Raw genomic sequence first — 16,443 nt, forward strand, 5'->3', positions numbered from 1 at the left:
GTAAAAGCATGTGCAGAAGCAAGGCTTTAGAAGCCAAAAGTAAACCTTGAAATAGAGACAGGAATTTTGAGTCAGGAGGAGAACAGTGCTGTGCCAGCAACATGATGTTGAGCCAATAAACAGGAGGAGGATGAAGGATATTCTGTTTTGGTGCATCAGAACATGAGTCTCATTCTTCATTCAAACACTGCCTGGTGCTGCTCTCTTAAGAGCCTTCTTTTAACTAAGAATTGTTAAGCATTGAAAGGACACAAATTACAGCACCCAAAAGTCAGGAAGTGCCATTTGGTCCTTGCAGCCCCCAGCTACTGAAGAACCAGAAGCTGCTGGACACCTAAAACAAACATGTTCCTGCCAGGACACAGGAAAAGAACACAATCACAGAATTCTTGGGGCTGGGAGGCATCTCTGGAGATGGTCTAGTCAGGGTCATCCAGAGCAGATGACCCAGGTACATGTGCAGATGAGTTTGGAATGTCCCCAGAGAGAGAGAGACTCCATTCCCTCCCTGGGCACCTGTTCCAGTGCTCTGCCATTCTCTACGGAAAAAAGGTCTTCATCATGTTGAGATTAAACTTTTTGTGGTTTAGTTCATGGCTATTGCTCCTTGTCCTGTCGCTGGCCACAACTGAAAAGAGTCTGGCACCATCCTCATGCCACCTATTAAAGATTATTTATATGGTTTACAAGATCCCCTCTCAGTCTTCCGCAGCCTAAACAGACCCTCCCCCTGCAGTCTCTCCTTGCAATATTCCAGACCCCGCATCATCTTTGTTTCCTTTCACTGGGCCCTCTCCAGTAGCTCCTTGTCCTCGTAGTGAGGAGCGTAGAACTGGGTCTAGCAGTCCTGACAACGAGGTCCCCTTCATCCACGGGTGGCGAGTTTTGCAACACCAAGGTGCACACGGCGATATTTCAGCCAGCTCCTCACGGTGAGCATTCTTCCCGATATCCTCACCGCGGCTGGAACGCTCCCGTTCCCTCCGTGGGGAGAACAGGGGCCCAGCGTGGTTCCCGTGGAGGGGGGAGGGATAGGGCGGCCTCCCCTGCTGTGCCCAGGTGTCCCTGATGAGGCGGCCGGGGCCGGGTAGGAGCGGCCGCCGGGCGAGGCATTAATCGGGCCGGGCCGGAGCGGGCCTGCCACGGAGCCGGCATGGACGGGGCGGGCGAGGAGCAGGGGCCGGCCGGCTGGCTTGGAATGGGCCGTGGTAAGGGTGTGGATGAGGGCAGGGGGGATGAGTGATGGCGGCTCGCCTTAATGACCAGGGGGAGGCACCCGGCAATGATCCTAATGAGCAACCCTGGGGGAGGATAATCGCTCCTCAGCGATGTTATCTGGGCACTCATTAGCCTGCCATGTCCTGGGTCCCGCGGCTGGGAATGATGGATTCCCCGGTCCTCATATCCCCTGCTTGTAAGGGCACCTGGCCGGGGGCAGGGGGTCTTTCCTTTGTGTCATACCGAGCGGCTCTCGCTGCCTCGGGGCTTCTCATTTGCGCCTTCCCCCACTGTCCAGTTTTCCCCCTCCTTGTGTGGAGGGACCTCTGAGGCTGTTCCTTTTCCCCTGCCGAGAGTGTGTGTGTTCAGGTGGCTTTGTACCAAATACCCAAAACAACCCTAAAACCTTGCGGTTCAAGTGGTTGGCTCTTTCCGAGGAATGTCTAAGGAGGTGGCTGTGAGATAGAAAAGGGGGTCTTGGCTTGCTGCAAGTGTTCCAGACTACCTACTCCTGATGTTCCCACTCGTTAAGATCCCTTCTACTTAACGTTCTGTTTTTCTAAAAGTAGGACAAAGTGATGTTCAGTCTGGTCTCTGAATGATGGGAGAAAGGAGTGGTTTTATGACTCCCTTTGTTACCAGGAAGGCCCGTCTTTCTCTCCAAACTTGGTTTTCATTTCAGCTCTTTTCCTTGGCAGTCCCAAATGGTTGTGAGATTTTTGCTATCTGTTCTAGAAATAAACCACAGCAGTTTACTTTCACTTGGAGAACTATTTCTGTAAAGAATATTAAATTCCCGGGTGCCCATTTCTTCTACAGATATAAGGTACCCACATAAGACTTGGACACTTGTCATGTAAACACATACTGGGGTTTGCATAGAAACAAGTAAAAACCCTGTTCAAATAATGTGGAATTTTTTTTTTTCCACATAATGAGTGAAATATGCAACCAGGATGCAACCAGGAAGATGGTGGAAAAAGGAATTATATAGACCAGAGACATCTTCTTCCTCATTCGGTTCTTGACTCTCCCCATCAGGATATTTCATCTCATTTAACTGCAGTGGAAATTTGTTGCTGCTTAACAAGATCAAATTATTATAGCTGCATAGTTTCCTGCTTTTGTTTCTTTCCCCTGCAACTAATTTGGTTCTCTTAATCCTATATTAAGCAAATTAGATGCTCTTGGAGCAGCCTGCCATCCCCTCATATTTCTGTGAAGTTTCTCTGGTCTGCTTGGAATTATGGGGCTCCTCCTTGATTAACAGTTGTTTCAGAAAGGGATATTAAAGCAGAAGCAAATCCTTTATTTTGGCATTGCACTAATATATATCAAAAGCAGAGCGGAGTGAAATGAAATTATTTTTATATTTTTCCCCAAAAAATTAAACTATCAAGTTTCTCTGTTGTCATATGCTGCCAACAGCCTGCTCAAACTTTCTTCTCTCCAGACAAAGGCAAATACATGGGTTTGGGTTTATTATTCCACTGCCTATTCTTATGAAATAATGACTTTTTAAAAAAAATTAAGTAGCAGAAATCACACAGACTCACACATTCTGAGCCACTTGGGAGATTTTTGGAACTTTTTATTTGGAAATGTATGTGCCAGCTGGGAAAGTATAAAGCTTCTGTATTATTCTGTTGCCTATTTTAATTATTTCTCTTGCTGTGCTCTTTCTGACCCGTCTTCTACTATTTAGTCTGTCTTATTGTAACACAGTTTGTGTTTTTTGTTAAACTTAGTTGGACTTCTGTACCTAATTTTGTCCTTATCCCCCTATTTCACTCCCTATCTCGTAAATCTGTTATTCAGAAGTGTGGCTGAAGCTGCAGAGAAATAATTTAAGGCAGTTATTAGAAGTTTGTACAATTCATGGTTTTTTGCTTGGCCAGCTTTGGTATGATAGAACTGTATAAAAGTAAAAAAGTGATGACATTTGTCAGGTGATCCCTGCTGACACGGTAGACCAGAACTTTGCTTCTGTCTTTCTTCTGCTCATTTTAACAAGGTGACAGGATCTTGTCAGGTCATTGACTTTTGTTCTGTTGCTTATTCCAGAGACCTGTATTATCCCTGAAGCTGTTTTCCCACTACTGTATTTGTAATATGCAAGCTTCCCTTTATTTTCTCTGGAATTACCCTCTTCTGTAGTTTACAGTTTGCTTTTAAAATGAGGCTTTTCTCATCACACGTTTGAATGTCTCCATATTGACCATATCAGGTTCTTGGCTGTTGCTTTCCTGGCAGCACCTGTCTTTATTTTGAGCTCTCTGGTTCTTGTCACTGTTGGGTTTTGTTTTGTGGGCTTTTCCTTCCCCCATAACTGAAACTCCTGATCCAGGCATATCCAGCTTAGGCAATGGGCATGTGTGGTTTGGGTTTTTTTTCCCCCATTTTTGCCTTGCAGAGTGCCAGGATGAGAGGGAGAACATGCTGCTGAATACAGAACACCTTTTGGTGGATGCTGATGCTGTTGGCAACCATGGTGCAGAGAGCAGTGTGCTACCTGCATTCCCAGGCACAGTCAGACAAGAAATAGTTGAGGATAACTTGGGAATAGAAGGCAAGAATAGCTCTGTAAAGAAGGTGGAAGAAGATGGGGGATGCAGCTCCCTGCAGGCAACTGGGCCGTCTTCCAAAGGCTCCATTGTCCTTGATGGCCAGCACGACTTTGCCTCGACCTGTGAGCAGCCATCGTATTTCTGCAGTGACAGGAAGGTTGGATTCGCACAGGAGCCCACAGGTCAGTCAGGGTCACAAGAGCACTCTGAGAGTTACTGCCCTGCTGGGATTGAAAAGGAGGCGAAGAAGGAAAAAACTAAGCAAGCATCCAGTGGAGTGGCTGGAGCTGCCTACAGGCAGGAGGAGATCAGCCTGGCCCCTCACCAATCCAAAGGTGCTCCAGCCAGCACTGCAGCTCAGAATTCCTATGAGGGCTCTTCAGTCCTGGAGTCCAGAAGCAGCTGTGATGTGGCCAAGGGAAAAAAATCCTTACCTGTCAAGAAGAAACCCCGCACCTTCTATAGTGCAGGTAGATCCCAGGGCACACACTGGCACACAGTGACATTGGCAGTGCCAGTGGCACTTGGTGTTCCCTTCCCAATGCTGATCTGCTCTAACTTGTATTGCAACTTGTGTTGCGCTGCACTCCACACCGTTAGGTGTGTGAAGACTTCCACTAATAAGATTGCTGAGTGTCTTTCATTTGAAGCATCACTGGCAATTCTCTTTGCTTTTGAAACAGCTGAAGATTTTTGGGTTTTTTTTGTGGTTTATTTATTTCTAGTATAGTAAAAATGTTCTTTTTTTTCCCTGTTTCCATCTCTTTTTAATTTTTTTTTCTTATTTTCTTGTCACATACTTCCCATCTCTCTCTTCTTGGACAATGCATAATTTCTAGAGCAGCTAGAAGAGCTGGAGAAGATGTTCCAGGAAGACCACTATCCTGACAATGAGAAGAGGAGAGAGATTGCAGCTGTGGTTGGTGTGACACCACAGCGTATCCTGGTAATGCCTGCTGGGGAACAGTGCTGCCTGTGGGTTCTGTGCAGAAAAGGGATGGGCAGGGACTGGGACACTGTCAGTGTCCCCATGTGTACATGGTTTCTTCCCTGAATGTATTCCTTTCTTCCCATTTTTCAGGTCTGGTTTCAGAATCGCAGGGCAAAGTGGAGGAAATTACAGAAGTTGAGAAAATATCCAGTGTCATCAGCTCTGTCAGTCCCCTTTGGATCAGAGGGCTTTGGGTAAGGAACTTACTCTGTTTTCTCATTTTTCCACAATAGGTACCTAAGAAATTAAATATTTTCTTTTCACATTTCCCCTTCACCTTTTAACAGTGAACAGCTGAGCTTTGAGTTGGAGCTAGGTAGCCTGTCCGATTTCTGGGCAAATTGTGATGGACCCTCTTAAAAGTCATTTTGGTTAACCTGTAACACAGATTAATCAAATTAATTTTGAAATAAAATAATTTAAATTGCTCTGGCTGAAATCAGGTAAAGAGCAAGGCATGAGGTAGAAAAGTTTATGGAAAAAGTTTCTCTTCATTTTTAGTGAATGCATCAGCCAGGTGCTTTGGGTGTGCTTGGGGATTCTTTTAACCCAGTTCTCCCACCACTACTTTCCATTTCCATGAATTTTCACTTGGTGATGGAAATGCTGCTTGATTAGATCAGTCTTAGAAAGTCATGGACTTCTTTGAAGAAATCCAAGGTATCACTTCTCATGTGTGAGCAGAGGACATTAATGGGGGGAAAGGGAGTATGTAAGAGGGTAGATGAATGTGTGAGGGGAGAAAGCAATCTCCATGGGGATATATTTATGACAATCTGGAGGGAGTGTCTTCTTATGAAGAAAACAGAATGAAAAGAGTAAAAATTAAGTGGAAGATTGGAGAGCATCTTACTTCATTGCACTGTTCCTGCCGCCTCTCCTGTTCAAGTGACCTGGGGCTGCTTCCCCAAAGACTTTTGATACAGCATTTCTTGCACTTGTAGTCAGCCAGTGCTTTCTCTTTGCACCTGCTGGTGATGTAGGATCTACCCCTTGTCAGATAGAGAAGTGCATGACTGGTCATAATGCCCTGCCTTGTCCTCTGTGTCTGCTGCAGGGCACCTCCTCTGCCTGTGCCTCCATTGCCTGACACTGTTGGAGACCAGCCTGGCGTGCTGGGAGGAGACCCTGGAGCTGAGTACTCCTCCAGCCTGCTCAGCACACACCCTGCATCACCCACCTCTGCCTCAGGTGAGACCTCAACCAGCATGTGTGTTTTGCACAGCTGCAACATTAGCTGGTAGAGCTGGGAGGTTTCCAAAGGCTTTAGGAAAGGTCGTGTCAGAGCCTTATGCCATCAGTGCAAAAAGTGCCACCCCGTCACTCCACAGGCTGAGAAAATTGGGGCTGTTCAGCCTGAAGGAGAAAAAAATTTTGTGGAAACTTCAGAATAACCTGCTAGTATTTGAAGGGGCCTACAGGGAAGCTGCAGAGGGACTTTTCATCAGATGCTGTAAGGGTGGGACAAGAGGGAATGGCTTCAAACTGAAAGAGGGGAAATTTAGGTTAGATATTAGGAAGAAATTCTTTCCTGCAAGAGTGGTGAGGCTCTGGCACAGAGTTGCTTTGGATGCCCCATCCGTGCGCGTGCCCAAGGCCAGGTTGGATGGGGCTCTGAGCAACCTGGGATAGTGGAAGTTGTCCCCCCCCCATGGCAGGGGGGTTGAATGAGGTGGTCCTTTATGTCTCTTCCAATGATTCTGTGATTGTAGGTATGGCAGCTCACTGCTGGTTGAGTCTCTACCAGTTATCTACCAGCATGGTGGTGCCTCTGTGCTAGTTCTGGAGACAGATTTGCAGTCCTTGTTTCTGTCCTAGCACCAGCCAGCAAGGAGTTCTGAATAAGGACAAGTGAGCAGGGCATTCTTCCGTAACAGCAGTTTTGCACTGGTCCTGCTGCTGTAAAGGATGAGGGGAGTGTTGTTCTGGTTCTGATGCTCTCCATGGCAGATACACACTCCCCATATTTTTTAGATGGAAACATTCTGGTTAGGGTCTGAGCCACGTGAGCTGTGTAAGGAAGGTGCACTCTGTGAACTGCTGGTGTTGTAAAGGCTCCATCAGCCTCTCCACACCTTAAAACATTCCAAAGGGGCTTCCTTGGCTGCTCTAGGCAGGGCAGGTTTCCATTTTGTGCGAGACCTTGAGGCAGTGAGAGAGAGTAGCTGAGTTCCAAAGCTGAAGGCTGAATTTAATCACTGTTGCAGTGGAGTTTTAAGTCAGTGGGGTGTGCTGTTCAACCAGTTTTCTATCCGAGCTCTGTTAAAAGATTGATGGCAATGAAAGAGAGAGGATTTGTCTAATTGTTTATTGATGTGTGCAGTTCAAGAGCATTCGCTAGAGTCAGGAGTGCTCCCTAAAGCATTCCCTAGATACATTTGTGTTTCCAAGTTGGCACAATATGAAAAGATTTCCAAAGTGATGAGGACTCCACCACTTCCTTAGGGATGGATATCCCAAGCAGATATGCTGACATGTGGTACTGCTGTGTGTGTTTTCTTGCTTCCCAGTGTAATTAATTCATTGGAACTTCATGCCATTATGTCTGTTCCCTCGATGTATATATCAGTATTTAGTTGCCAGTATTAAGGCCAGTTCTTGCAAGTCATTTTCTAAGAATTACTCAAAATTTTTAATAGTGCTTTTACTTTAAAGGTATTTTGGTATGGTGGAAAGCAACTGTAAGCTTAGAATTCTTCATGTGGTGCTAAAAGTATGTAATTTCTTTATAACCTAATATAGTACTTCTGTAATTTAAATTTGCCTGTCATCCTCCCAAGGCAAGGATTCCTTTAGTCAATCCAATGAACTTTTTAACTAATTCAGTCAGTTCCAGTTTTTCCACGTCTTGCGACAGAGTAAATATGGTCAAAATGTTTGAGTAATTCATTGCCTTCAGAGTGATGAAGTGGTGAAGTCTGTTGAGCCCTGTGTTTAATTGGATAGAAACCAAGGTTTTGCAAAACAATTCATTTAAAGGAAACAAACCAAATATCCTCTGATTTTTATGCTTTAGGAACCTCTCCTGGTTCCTAAAATGCCTCTGCTGACATACTGTTTAGTCAGGAGAGATTATCAGGGAATCAAGAATGGTTTGGGTTGGAAGGGACCTTAATTATCATCTCATTCCATCCCTCCTGCCATAGGCAGGGGCACCTTCCACTATCCCAGGTTGCTCAGAGCCTGGAATGAGGGATGCCAGGGATGGGGCAGCCACAGCTTCTCTGGGCAGCCTAAGCGAGGGCCTCACAGGGAAGAGTTTGCTTCCTAATATCTAACCTAAACCTACTCTCTCAGCATGAAGCTATTTGCCCTGTTGGATAATGTCTGTCAGAGAAATTAAAGTTTCATTTAGGGACATGATCTTGTCCTTTGTTTGCGCTGATCCATTTCTTTCTGGGGGATCTGCACACTGGGATGCAGCTCTCCATGTGGAAAACACAGGCAATTCTTTCTGATAGGAAAGAAAGGTCCCATCTAAATTCTTGGTGCAATGTGTAAGGAAGAAAAAGGGCAAGTGTCCTCTCTGAGAGAAAAGACTGATATTACTTGTAGGGAATCCTTGTAGAAGAGAGATCTGCATGGCACAATCACCTGGAAAGCTCCAGTTGCAGTTTTGCCGTACTAGGTACAGGATAGCACAGCCATGGGGAATGAAACTCACTTTTTTGTCATTGTTTGCCATTGCAAAGTCAGATTTCTTCTCTTTAAAAATGAAAGCAAAAAATGAAACAGAAGGAAAATGAAAGCCAACGTGACTTGAATCTGTTCAGCATCCTTGTTCAGAAAAAAAGAGCTTGCCTAGAAATAGGGCCATCCATGGACTGCCTGTTTTCTTTATTAGGGTATCTCAGAAAATGAAGGAGACAAAATCCAAATTAACAGGAGCAAAACAAAAGAGGAAACAGATAATGAAAAATGTTATCAATTTACAAGGCAAACCCAATTGCTTAATAGTGTCCCTTGTGGAAACAGGTCATGGATGGTTTTAGCAAAAGCCTCAGTGATTTCTGTATCGTGGTACAGTTGGGCCTAAAGAGTGTGACCTGCTGGAGTGGCTATTCAGGTGCTTTCCTTTTTAACCACTTTCAGCAGGACAAGAAGATTACTTAAGTGCATGAGACCTTTGCAGAGTGTTCAGTGCTGCAATTTGCATCGTTTTTCCTTGCTCTATCCCGTAGTTCTGACTGTTGGTATGTGGGTTTGACTTGTTTTTTTGGTTTTTTTTTAAATGTCCCACTGTTTTTACCAGTTCTCCAAACAAGCTGATTTAAAATGTCAGTGTGTTGTATTTGAGATGTGTGTTACCTTGCTGGCAGTTATGGCTTCTGATTTGGATATAGCAGCCACACTACTTGCTATAAGAGTCTTTTGTGACTCAAAACTTCAATTTTGAGCTTGCTTTGATCTTAGAAATGTTTTGTTCATGTTTTTTTTTTCACTTTTGCTAGACAGCATGATTGCAATTAATGACTTTTTTTTTAGACACTGGCAATTATTTGAAGCTTTTCTTGGTCTTCTGAGATTTCTTGCTGATACATTTGTATCTGTGATTAACTGGCTTGTGTTTTCTTTAGAGTTAACCCATTATAAAGAAAAGTTCCTTTCTGCACCTCTGGTAGAGAGGAGATTTTTGTGGGAGGAGATTTTTCTGCCCCACTGGTGCTTTTGCAGGAAATCCTTTGTTTTATGTGTTTGCCTTGCTGAGGACACCTGTCAGGAACCCATCCTGTGCAGGTAACTCTGTTAAGCAAATAGCAAGGTGATTAAATTCACTGGCAGAGATGGGATTGTAATGGAAATCTTGGGAGCAATTGGATGAAGCTGGATATGGCCTGGCAAAGAACAGTAAATAAATTACAAGCTCCAATGACTTCACTTATACGACTCTGGCTTTCAAACAAATTTTGAACTGATTTCTTTTCTCATAATTTCAAGACAAGGATGAATCTATCAAAAGCTTTGTGATGGCCGTTGATGTTCCAGTAAAGGCTGCAAACAGAATAACCATTCTAGAGTTTAGTCAAGTGTAGTCCCAGGACTGGTTCTGAGATCTGAAGGTATAAATTATTAAATTGCTCTCCAAAAATTCCCAAGGTTGTCTCATGGACTGAGAACCCAGAAGTAATGGAAGCAAGAAATAAAAATCCTACAGTTACATTCCCATGTTCACTGGAAAGCTTTCTGAGGTTCTCTGTCTCTACATCAGCATCAGGAAGAGCCACAGAATTGTACAATGTAAGCATTATGTCAAGTCAGGGGTCAGAATTCTTCATGGAACAAGTCTGGAATCCTCTGTAGGTATGCCAGATTCAGCAGATATGACTTTTCTGGGAATTGTTTCTTCTTACTGCGTTTGTGACTTTATTTAGAAGACAAAATGTCAGTGTCTCTTGGAAAGGACAGAGAAGCAGAGGAGACTTTAGAAAAGGCTGAACCACCTCTTTGGAGATTGAGGGTGCTGTCTCACAGTCTCACTTCCTGGGGATCCTATTGCCATGATTCACAGAGATTACCTGCACTAAGTGTTGCAAATATTTTTAAAAAATTAAATTATTCTTAGTAGGTATGGAGGTGGGTTTAGAGGTGATTTCCTGGGCTGCTTGTGTTCACCCTGAGGAAGAGCAGAGCCATCTGCAAAACAGCTGTCATTACTGAACTGGAGCTTTTCCTGGACATAGACTGCTTTTCAGGTAAGTTGTGCCCACCATGGCTGCTGTTCCATAACGTTTGTGTCAGCATTCTGAGACACAGTGGTCAGGGCAACCAGTGCTAAAGAAGGGTTTTAAAAAATCAAGAGAGATCTTCAATTTCATTTCTGGATAAGCCAAAACCCAAGAATGGAACAGGTGCATCTGAGATGCTGCCTGGCATGGATAAATAGTGTCAAACAGAAAAAATAAACCATTGAGAACTGCCTGGGCATGTGAATGCTTTAGAGATGCCATCCTAGATTTTGCTTCAGTTTTCTGACTGAGCTCAAAATCAGGGCTATTGAAAACTTGAAAAGTTTTCATTGAAACATTTGATTCCTTCTCTCCATGGCTGCAGAGAGTTGAAAAAAACCAGAATGTGGGAAGGTGCACTAAGAGGCACAAAACTGCCCAGCACACAGGGCAGTCTGAGAAACAGTGCTGCAAGATGTTGAAGTGGAAACTCCTCATCAGCTCACTGGACGTGCATTCCAAAATTCTCTAAAGGCTGCTAATACTTGTTGTGGCATCTTTATGTTTAGGTTTATGTTTAATGCCTTTGAAGTCACACCTGGTAGAGTGCATTTGATGTTACTCTTTATGCCTCTAAGGGTGAAGTGCAGCTGCAGACTTTCCCTGAAAGTTTTGCAATGTGTGGGAGAGCTTCACCTGGGCAACTGGTCATATTTTCTCTTCTCTTCCTCATCCTTGAGCTGGTTCAGCCAGCTAGACTGGAGAAATCATTGCAGCTTCCTGCACACATGATGGCTGCATTTGTGAAGAGAGAAACCATTTGTTATTTGCCATAAGAGAGAAACTCATTTTCTTGCACCACGCCCAAGCTTCTTGAACGTCGTGTATAATTGTTACTCTGGATCACCAGCGTACCTGATTCTGATCGTCAATTTCATTTCCTCTATTGTGTCTTTCCACAGAGGCTGTTCTGTTAGGAAACTGTTCCTCTCTCCTTTTCCAGCAGTCACTGAGGAGACAGGTCACCAAACAAGATTCTACCAACCAAAAGGTGTTGGTTTCCTTTCCCATCTCCTATCTTTTTTTTCCCAAGGACCTTCAGCTGCCATTTCTACTTTTTAATTTTTTGTTTTTGGCATGACTCATCAGAGGCCAAACCAGGAGTGAAAATGTGTTTCAAAACAGCCTAGACAGGGGATTTGTAAAGGCACAGCTTTGTTTCTTTCAAAGCATAGTTCATTTTTTCTAAAGGGTGATCTGTGCAGCACACTCCTCCCAGAGGGCAGCAGAAATGGAAGATGACTGGGAGATGGTACCTGGCTCTTTTCCAAGAAATACTTTGCTTCATTTGGCTGCCTTCTTGCGAGCTGGATAAGGATAGTATGCAGAAACTGAAATCACAAAGGTAATTTTATTTAACCAATAAACATCATACTGTGTTCCAGGGAGCTTGCTACTACTCCCCTTTGCTTCTCATCAGCAGTGCTGGTACTCATTTACTTTTATTCCCATCAATAACGTCCACTCTTTCACTGGCATCTTGCTTTTCTGTCCTGCTGCTCTTGTCATTCCCTCTACTTGCTGCTGCAGATTCCCAGTGACAGCACAGTATGACAGTCTGTTTTATTCACAGCCTCCTCGGTGGCAGGAATGGTGGCACCCTGTGAAGCACAAACTCAGAGCAAGGTGCTGCCGCAGCTGCACTTCAATCCCAGCGGCGTGGAGTGCTTCCCTAATCTTCCCAGCCCTCCTCCCATCCGCAGGGCCAGCCTGGCGCTCAGCATTGCCTTCGACCCCCACAGCCACATTGTTCCCCTGATGCTGGACACATCCAGCAGTGAAAGCAGCTTGGCCAGTCAAGAAAATGGCTCCAGGGAAGGCTTCTCTTACAGCATCCAGAATCAAGGGTAGGCGCAGATGAGAGTGTCTTTGAAAGAGATGAAAAAAGCAGCCCCTGGGAGAAGCCTTGGGAGGGTGAATGTGGGACAGGGGATGAGGAATTAGATGGGACCATTAATGAAAAGTGAGAGGCAGATTCGATGATATCCTTTAAAGGGAGTATGAAAAGCTGTATAAAATGCATAATAGGACAGGGTGCCTGCTATGAGACAGGTGCTGCCTGTACTCAGACTGCTCTCAGAATTGCATGCCTGTCAAGTGACAGTGAGTGTGTTCAAGCTTTGGAGCTGCTTTGGAGAGTGGGAAGATAATCCCCACTAATACCCATTGTTCAAGAACCCTGCTGTGAAAGCACTTCACTCAAGTGGCTTTTGTTGCCCTTGTCCTGTACCTGGCATTTGGGAGGAAGGGTTGGCAATAAAACAGATGTTAATTGGATAGGTTGGTGTAGCTGTTGACCCTCTTTTAATCTCTGGGTTGCCTCTCTCCTTGCTCTCTGCAGCTTCAGTTCACCAGCTTCCCGCCCTTATCCGGAGCAGCTGGAGCCTGCAGACAACCTGGAGGCCACCTACTGTCAGTACAGCAGCCAGGGGGGAATCTATCAGCTCTCCCAGTTGTGTCACCAAGGTCACCTGGCCAGCAGTCTGTTCTCCAATGACCACCTTCCTCCTCCAACACCCCTGGAGTCCCATCCAGCTTTCCCTGATTTACCTGGCAACAGTAGAGTTATAACCTATGGAGCCACACAAGGCTATGTACAAAACCTTACAGGGGGACCAGTCATGCCACAGCAGCCAAGTGACAGTTCAGGTAAATTTCTGAACTATTTTGGCATCCTGGTCCTCTGGAGTTACTAAATCATACCCTGAAACATATTCAGCATGATCAGTGGGTTCACTGATGACTGTAACTGAAAGAAGGAACAGTCCACATGCCTGCACAAATCTATAGATGTGCCCATCTTTTTCTCTCTTAATTTCCTTGTATGCTTGCGTTCTTTTTAAAGTGCTGAGTAACCCATTCATTTGAGTCATAAGTTACTACCCAGACTGCACATGTCAGGAAGAGCATAAAATGTGAATGTGTCAGATAGTGTAGAGGTTTTGGCTGCGCTGGAGAAGTAACTTTTGTTTTCCAGGAGTGTCCTGTTGTGTGCATGAACATCCCTTTGTTGCATGTGGTGGGAGTCAAGGGTGCAAAGTGGAAAAGGTGCCACAGCAGATGGGATAGTTGGAGGTAGTGAGGAAAAATAGCCTTCTCTGTTTGGCTTCTGCAGAAACCAGTTTGAAATTATGTTATGTACCTTAGGGTAGTGCAAAAGAAGAGAGAGACAGGAGCCAACAGAGTATGGACATAGATTCTTCCTCTGACTTGAATTTGCAACAGCACTGAGATGAAGGCACTTCAGCATAATTTTCTGAGGAAAAAAACCAAAACCTCCTAGGTAAAAATGGCATTGTTGATCTCCTTGTTTTGTGTTTGGGCTTAGTGTTTTGAAGTTATTCAAGCCAAAGTATAATCAAATTACAAACTGTTGTAGTTAATTCATTTGGACTGGCAGGTTTGTTAAATTAAGGTCATGCTCCAAAAACTCCATCCCTTGTCTTATGACATGAGAGAACAAAGAGTTTTCGCCCACAGATGCTGCTGCTGTTTTTGTACCAGTTCTGTGGACCTTGTCAGGGAGGAAAGTCTGACTCAGTCTGACTCACATCAGGCTGCAAGCTGGCTCCTGTCCCCACTCTTCAGAGCTGACATTGTTCAGGACAGGTTGGCAGCACCCATGCTATCTAACACACTTGGCCCTGCTTGCCTGCTCTAGTTCCAAGATATAATTATTATTTTCTGTGGTTTTTCAGTCTGAAGTGCCAGAAATAATGAGAGGGCTGTGCCCCAGACTGCATCAAACTAAAATGTGTTTCTATCTTGATGCCCAAGTGTGTGTTGCATTTCTTGGGGCATGTTGTATGAGCATCAAGGGGTGTGTAAAGGTGCAAGCTGGTGAAGTTGGGAGGTTGTTGAAGGAACAGAGGCAGAATTGATATTCTCTTACTCCATACTTTTGTCTAGAGCACAATCAGCAGTGAATGGCTTTTCTATAATGCAGTGGGGATGACCAAGTTCACAGAATTATAGAATCCTGGAATGGCTTGGTTTGGAAGGGACCTTAAAGCTCATCCAGTTCCAACCCTCTGCTATGGACAGGGACACTTTCCACTATCCCAGGCTGCTCAGAGCCCCATCCAACCTGGCCTTGAACACTTCCAGGAATGAGACAGCCACAACTCCACTGAGTTCCAGTGCCTTACCACCCTCACAAGGGAAGAATTTCTTTCTGAAAAGGTTTCAGGATTCCAAAAGTGCAGGGCTGGAAACCAGTCTATCGGTGCAGACATACCTGTGAGTCTTACATCAGCACATAAGCGAGGAGCTTAGAATTATGGATATTAATTAACAAAACATTCCTGGTTTACAGCTTTATTTATAAAAGTGAAGATTAAGTATCCATGGTATGCCTGGCAGAGCTAACTTGGAAAATGGGACTGGGAAAAAAAACTGGGGGGGTGTGTCTACTATCATTACATACACTCAGGATCAGTGCTGAGTGGCATGGATTTTTTTTTTAGATTATAACAATGCTATGAACTTCGTAAGCTTCTCTTCCTAAGAACCATGTTTTGGTTAAATACACTGCAGTGTAAAGAGCAAAGTGATCCTTCCTCTGTGAGTGGTGTCTGCTGCACAGCAGTACTGTGTTTGCACTGAGTAAAGCACAACACACACATCTTGTATGTAGATATTATTTTCATTATTCTTCTTTTCTTGGTGGCTTTTCCCTCAGCAGATATCCCTGCCTACCCAGCTGTGCCCTGGAGTGATTTCTACATGCAGGGAGCTCCTTTCTCCAGTCAGTTGCATTCCCAAATGCCTTTTTCTAGCATGGCAGGAGGGCAGTACTTCACAGAGCCGTATCTCCTTCAAGTGCCCAACGGAACAGTACTGGAATCCATGCCACAGACTGGAAGACAAAAGGGAGTGACACCACCAGAGCAAAGTTCCTACCAGAGCCACCAAACAGAGCCAGAGTTGGCGGCTCTTGCTGAAAAAGAGGACTTGGAGAGCAGCAGCAAGAAAGGAGAGACTGGTTGGTAACCAGCTAAATGATTTCTTGGAGAAGGAGGAGGGGAAAGAGTTCCAAGACAGCCATAGCTCCCCTGAATGCGGGATGAAAACTGTGGCTTATATTTTTTGTGAGCTGCTGCTTGAGACAGTTCCCATGATGCTACACCTATCTTATACCTAGTCCTTAGATCCGTCTATTTTTTGAAATGGGGACAGAAGAGTCAGTAAAATAGGTGGCAAAGTTTTGTATTTTCTGGAGCATCATCTGTTGCGAGCTGTATGGCTACACAGAACTGATTATTTCTAAGACTTCCAGAGACATGAACACTTCTCTTCAAGGCAAAACTTCATCAAGAAAGGAGAAGGGGAAGGGAGGGTTTTCTGTTTGGATTCTCAGGCTTTTATCTTGGAAACAGAATTACCTTACTCGAGAATTGTTGAAAGATGTTATATGCCATAAATATTCTTTGAAAGGGTGTCTTTGTGGGTGGTACATATTTAATTTTGAGATACGAAACATTTGAAAAATTCAAGGTATTTTAGGTCACATTTTCTTATGAATCTGGGTTTTTTTTCAGAAACTAAAGAAGAAACTTATGACTGAAGTGGCACTCTGAGGACAAAAAGGAAGATGAAAAATTGAAAAATTGCTGTTTTAAACTCTGCAAAACAAGAGTCAAAAAGAGATAAGGATACTATTATTTGCAACAGATGCACTTTTTAATTTCTTTTTTTGGTTGTATTTTTTTTCTTGTTGCCATGATTATTTTCTTGCTGAAGAAAGAACCAGGGATATTTCACTCTATAAAAGTTCCTGCTCTGTTTTTTTGTTTGGTTTTTTTTGTTGGTTTTTGTTTGTTTGTTTGTTTTCCAAATCTCCTGGCTTTATCCTTCCTAACAAATTCTAATCTTGACCTGCCCTCAGACAGCAAAGAGCTGATACAGGAACCAGAGTCTCATGGGTGAAAATTCCAGATCA

The 16,443-nt window shown here is 44.2% G+C and overlaps 1 protein-coding gene across 1 annotated transcript; it reads left to right on the top strand.

Moving 5' to 3' along the window:
- Positions 1-1,153: 1,153 nt before the first annotated feature.
- Positions 1,154-16,043, top strand: NOBOX (NOBOX oogenesis homeobox; the record flags this gene model as incomplete). The annotated part of the gene is made up of 9 exons (XM_084205953.1): positions 1,154-1,214; positions 3,632-4,255; positions 4,625-4,731; positions 4,867-4,970; positions 5,834-5,967; positions 12,076-12,349; positions 12,844-13,151; positions 15,184-15,490; position 16,043. Coding segments are annotated over 9 exons (1,920 nt in total).
- Between the last annotated feature and the right edge of the window lie 400 nt (positions 16,044-16,443).

Source organism: Fringilla coelebs, assembly GCF_963513975.1.
Source record: "Fringilla coelebs genome assembly, chromosome: 5".
NCBI classification, from domain to species: Eukaryota; Metazoa; Chordata; class Aves; order Passeriformes; family Fringillidae; genus Fringilla; species Fringilla coelebs.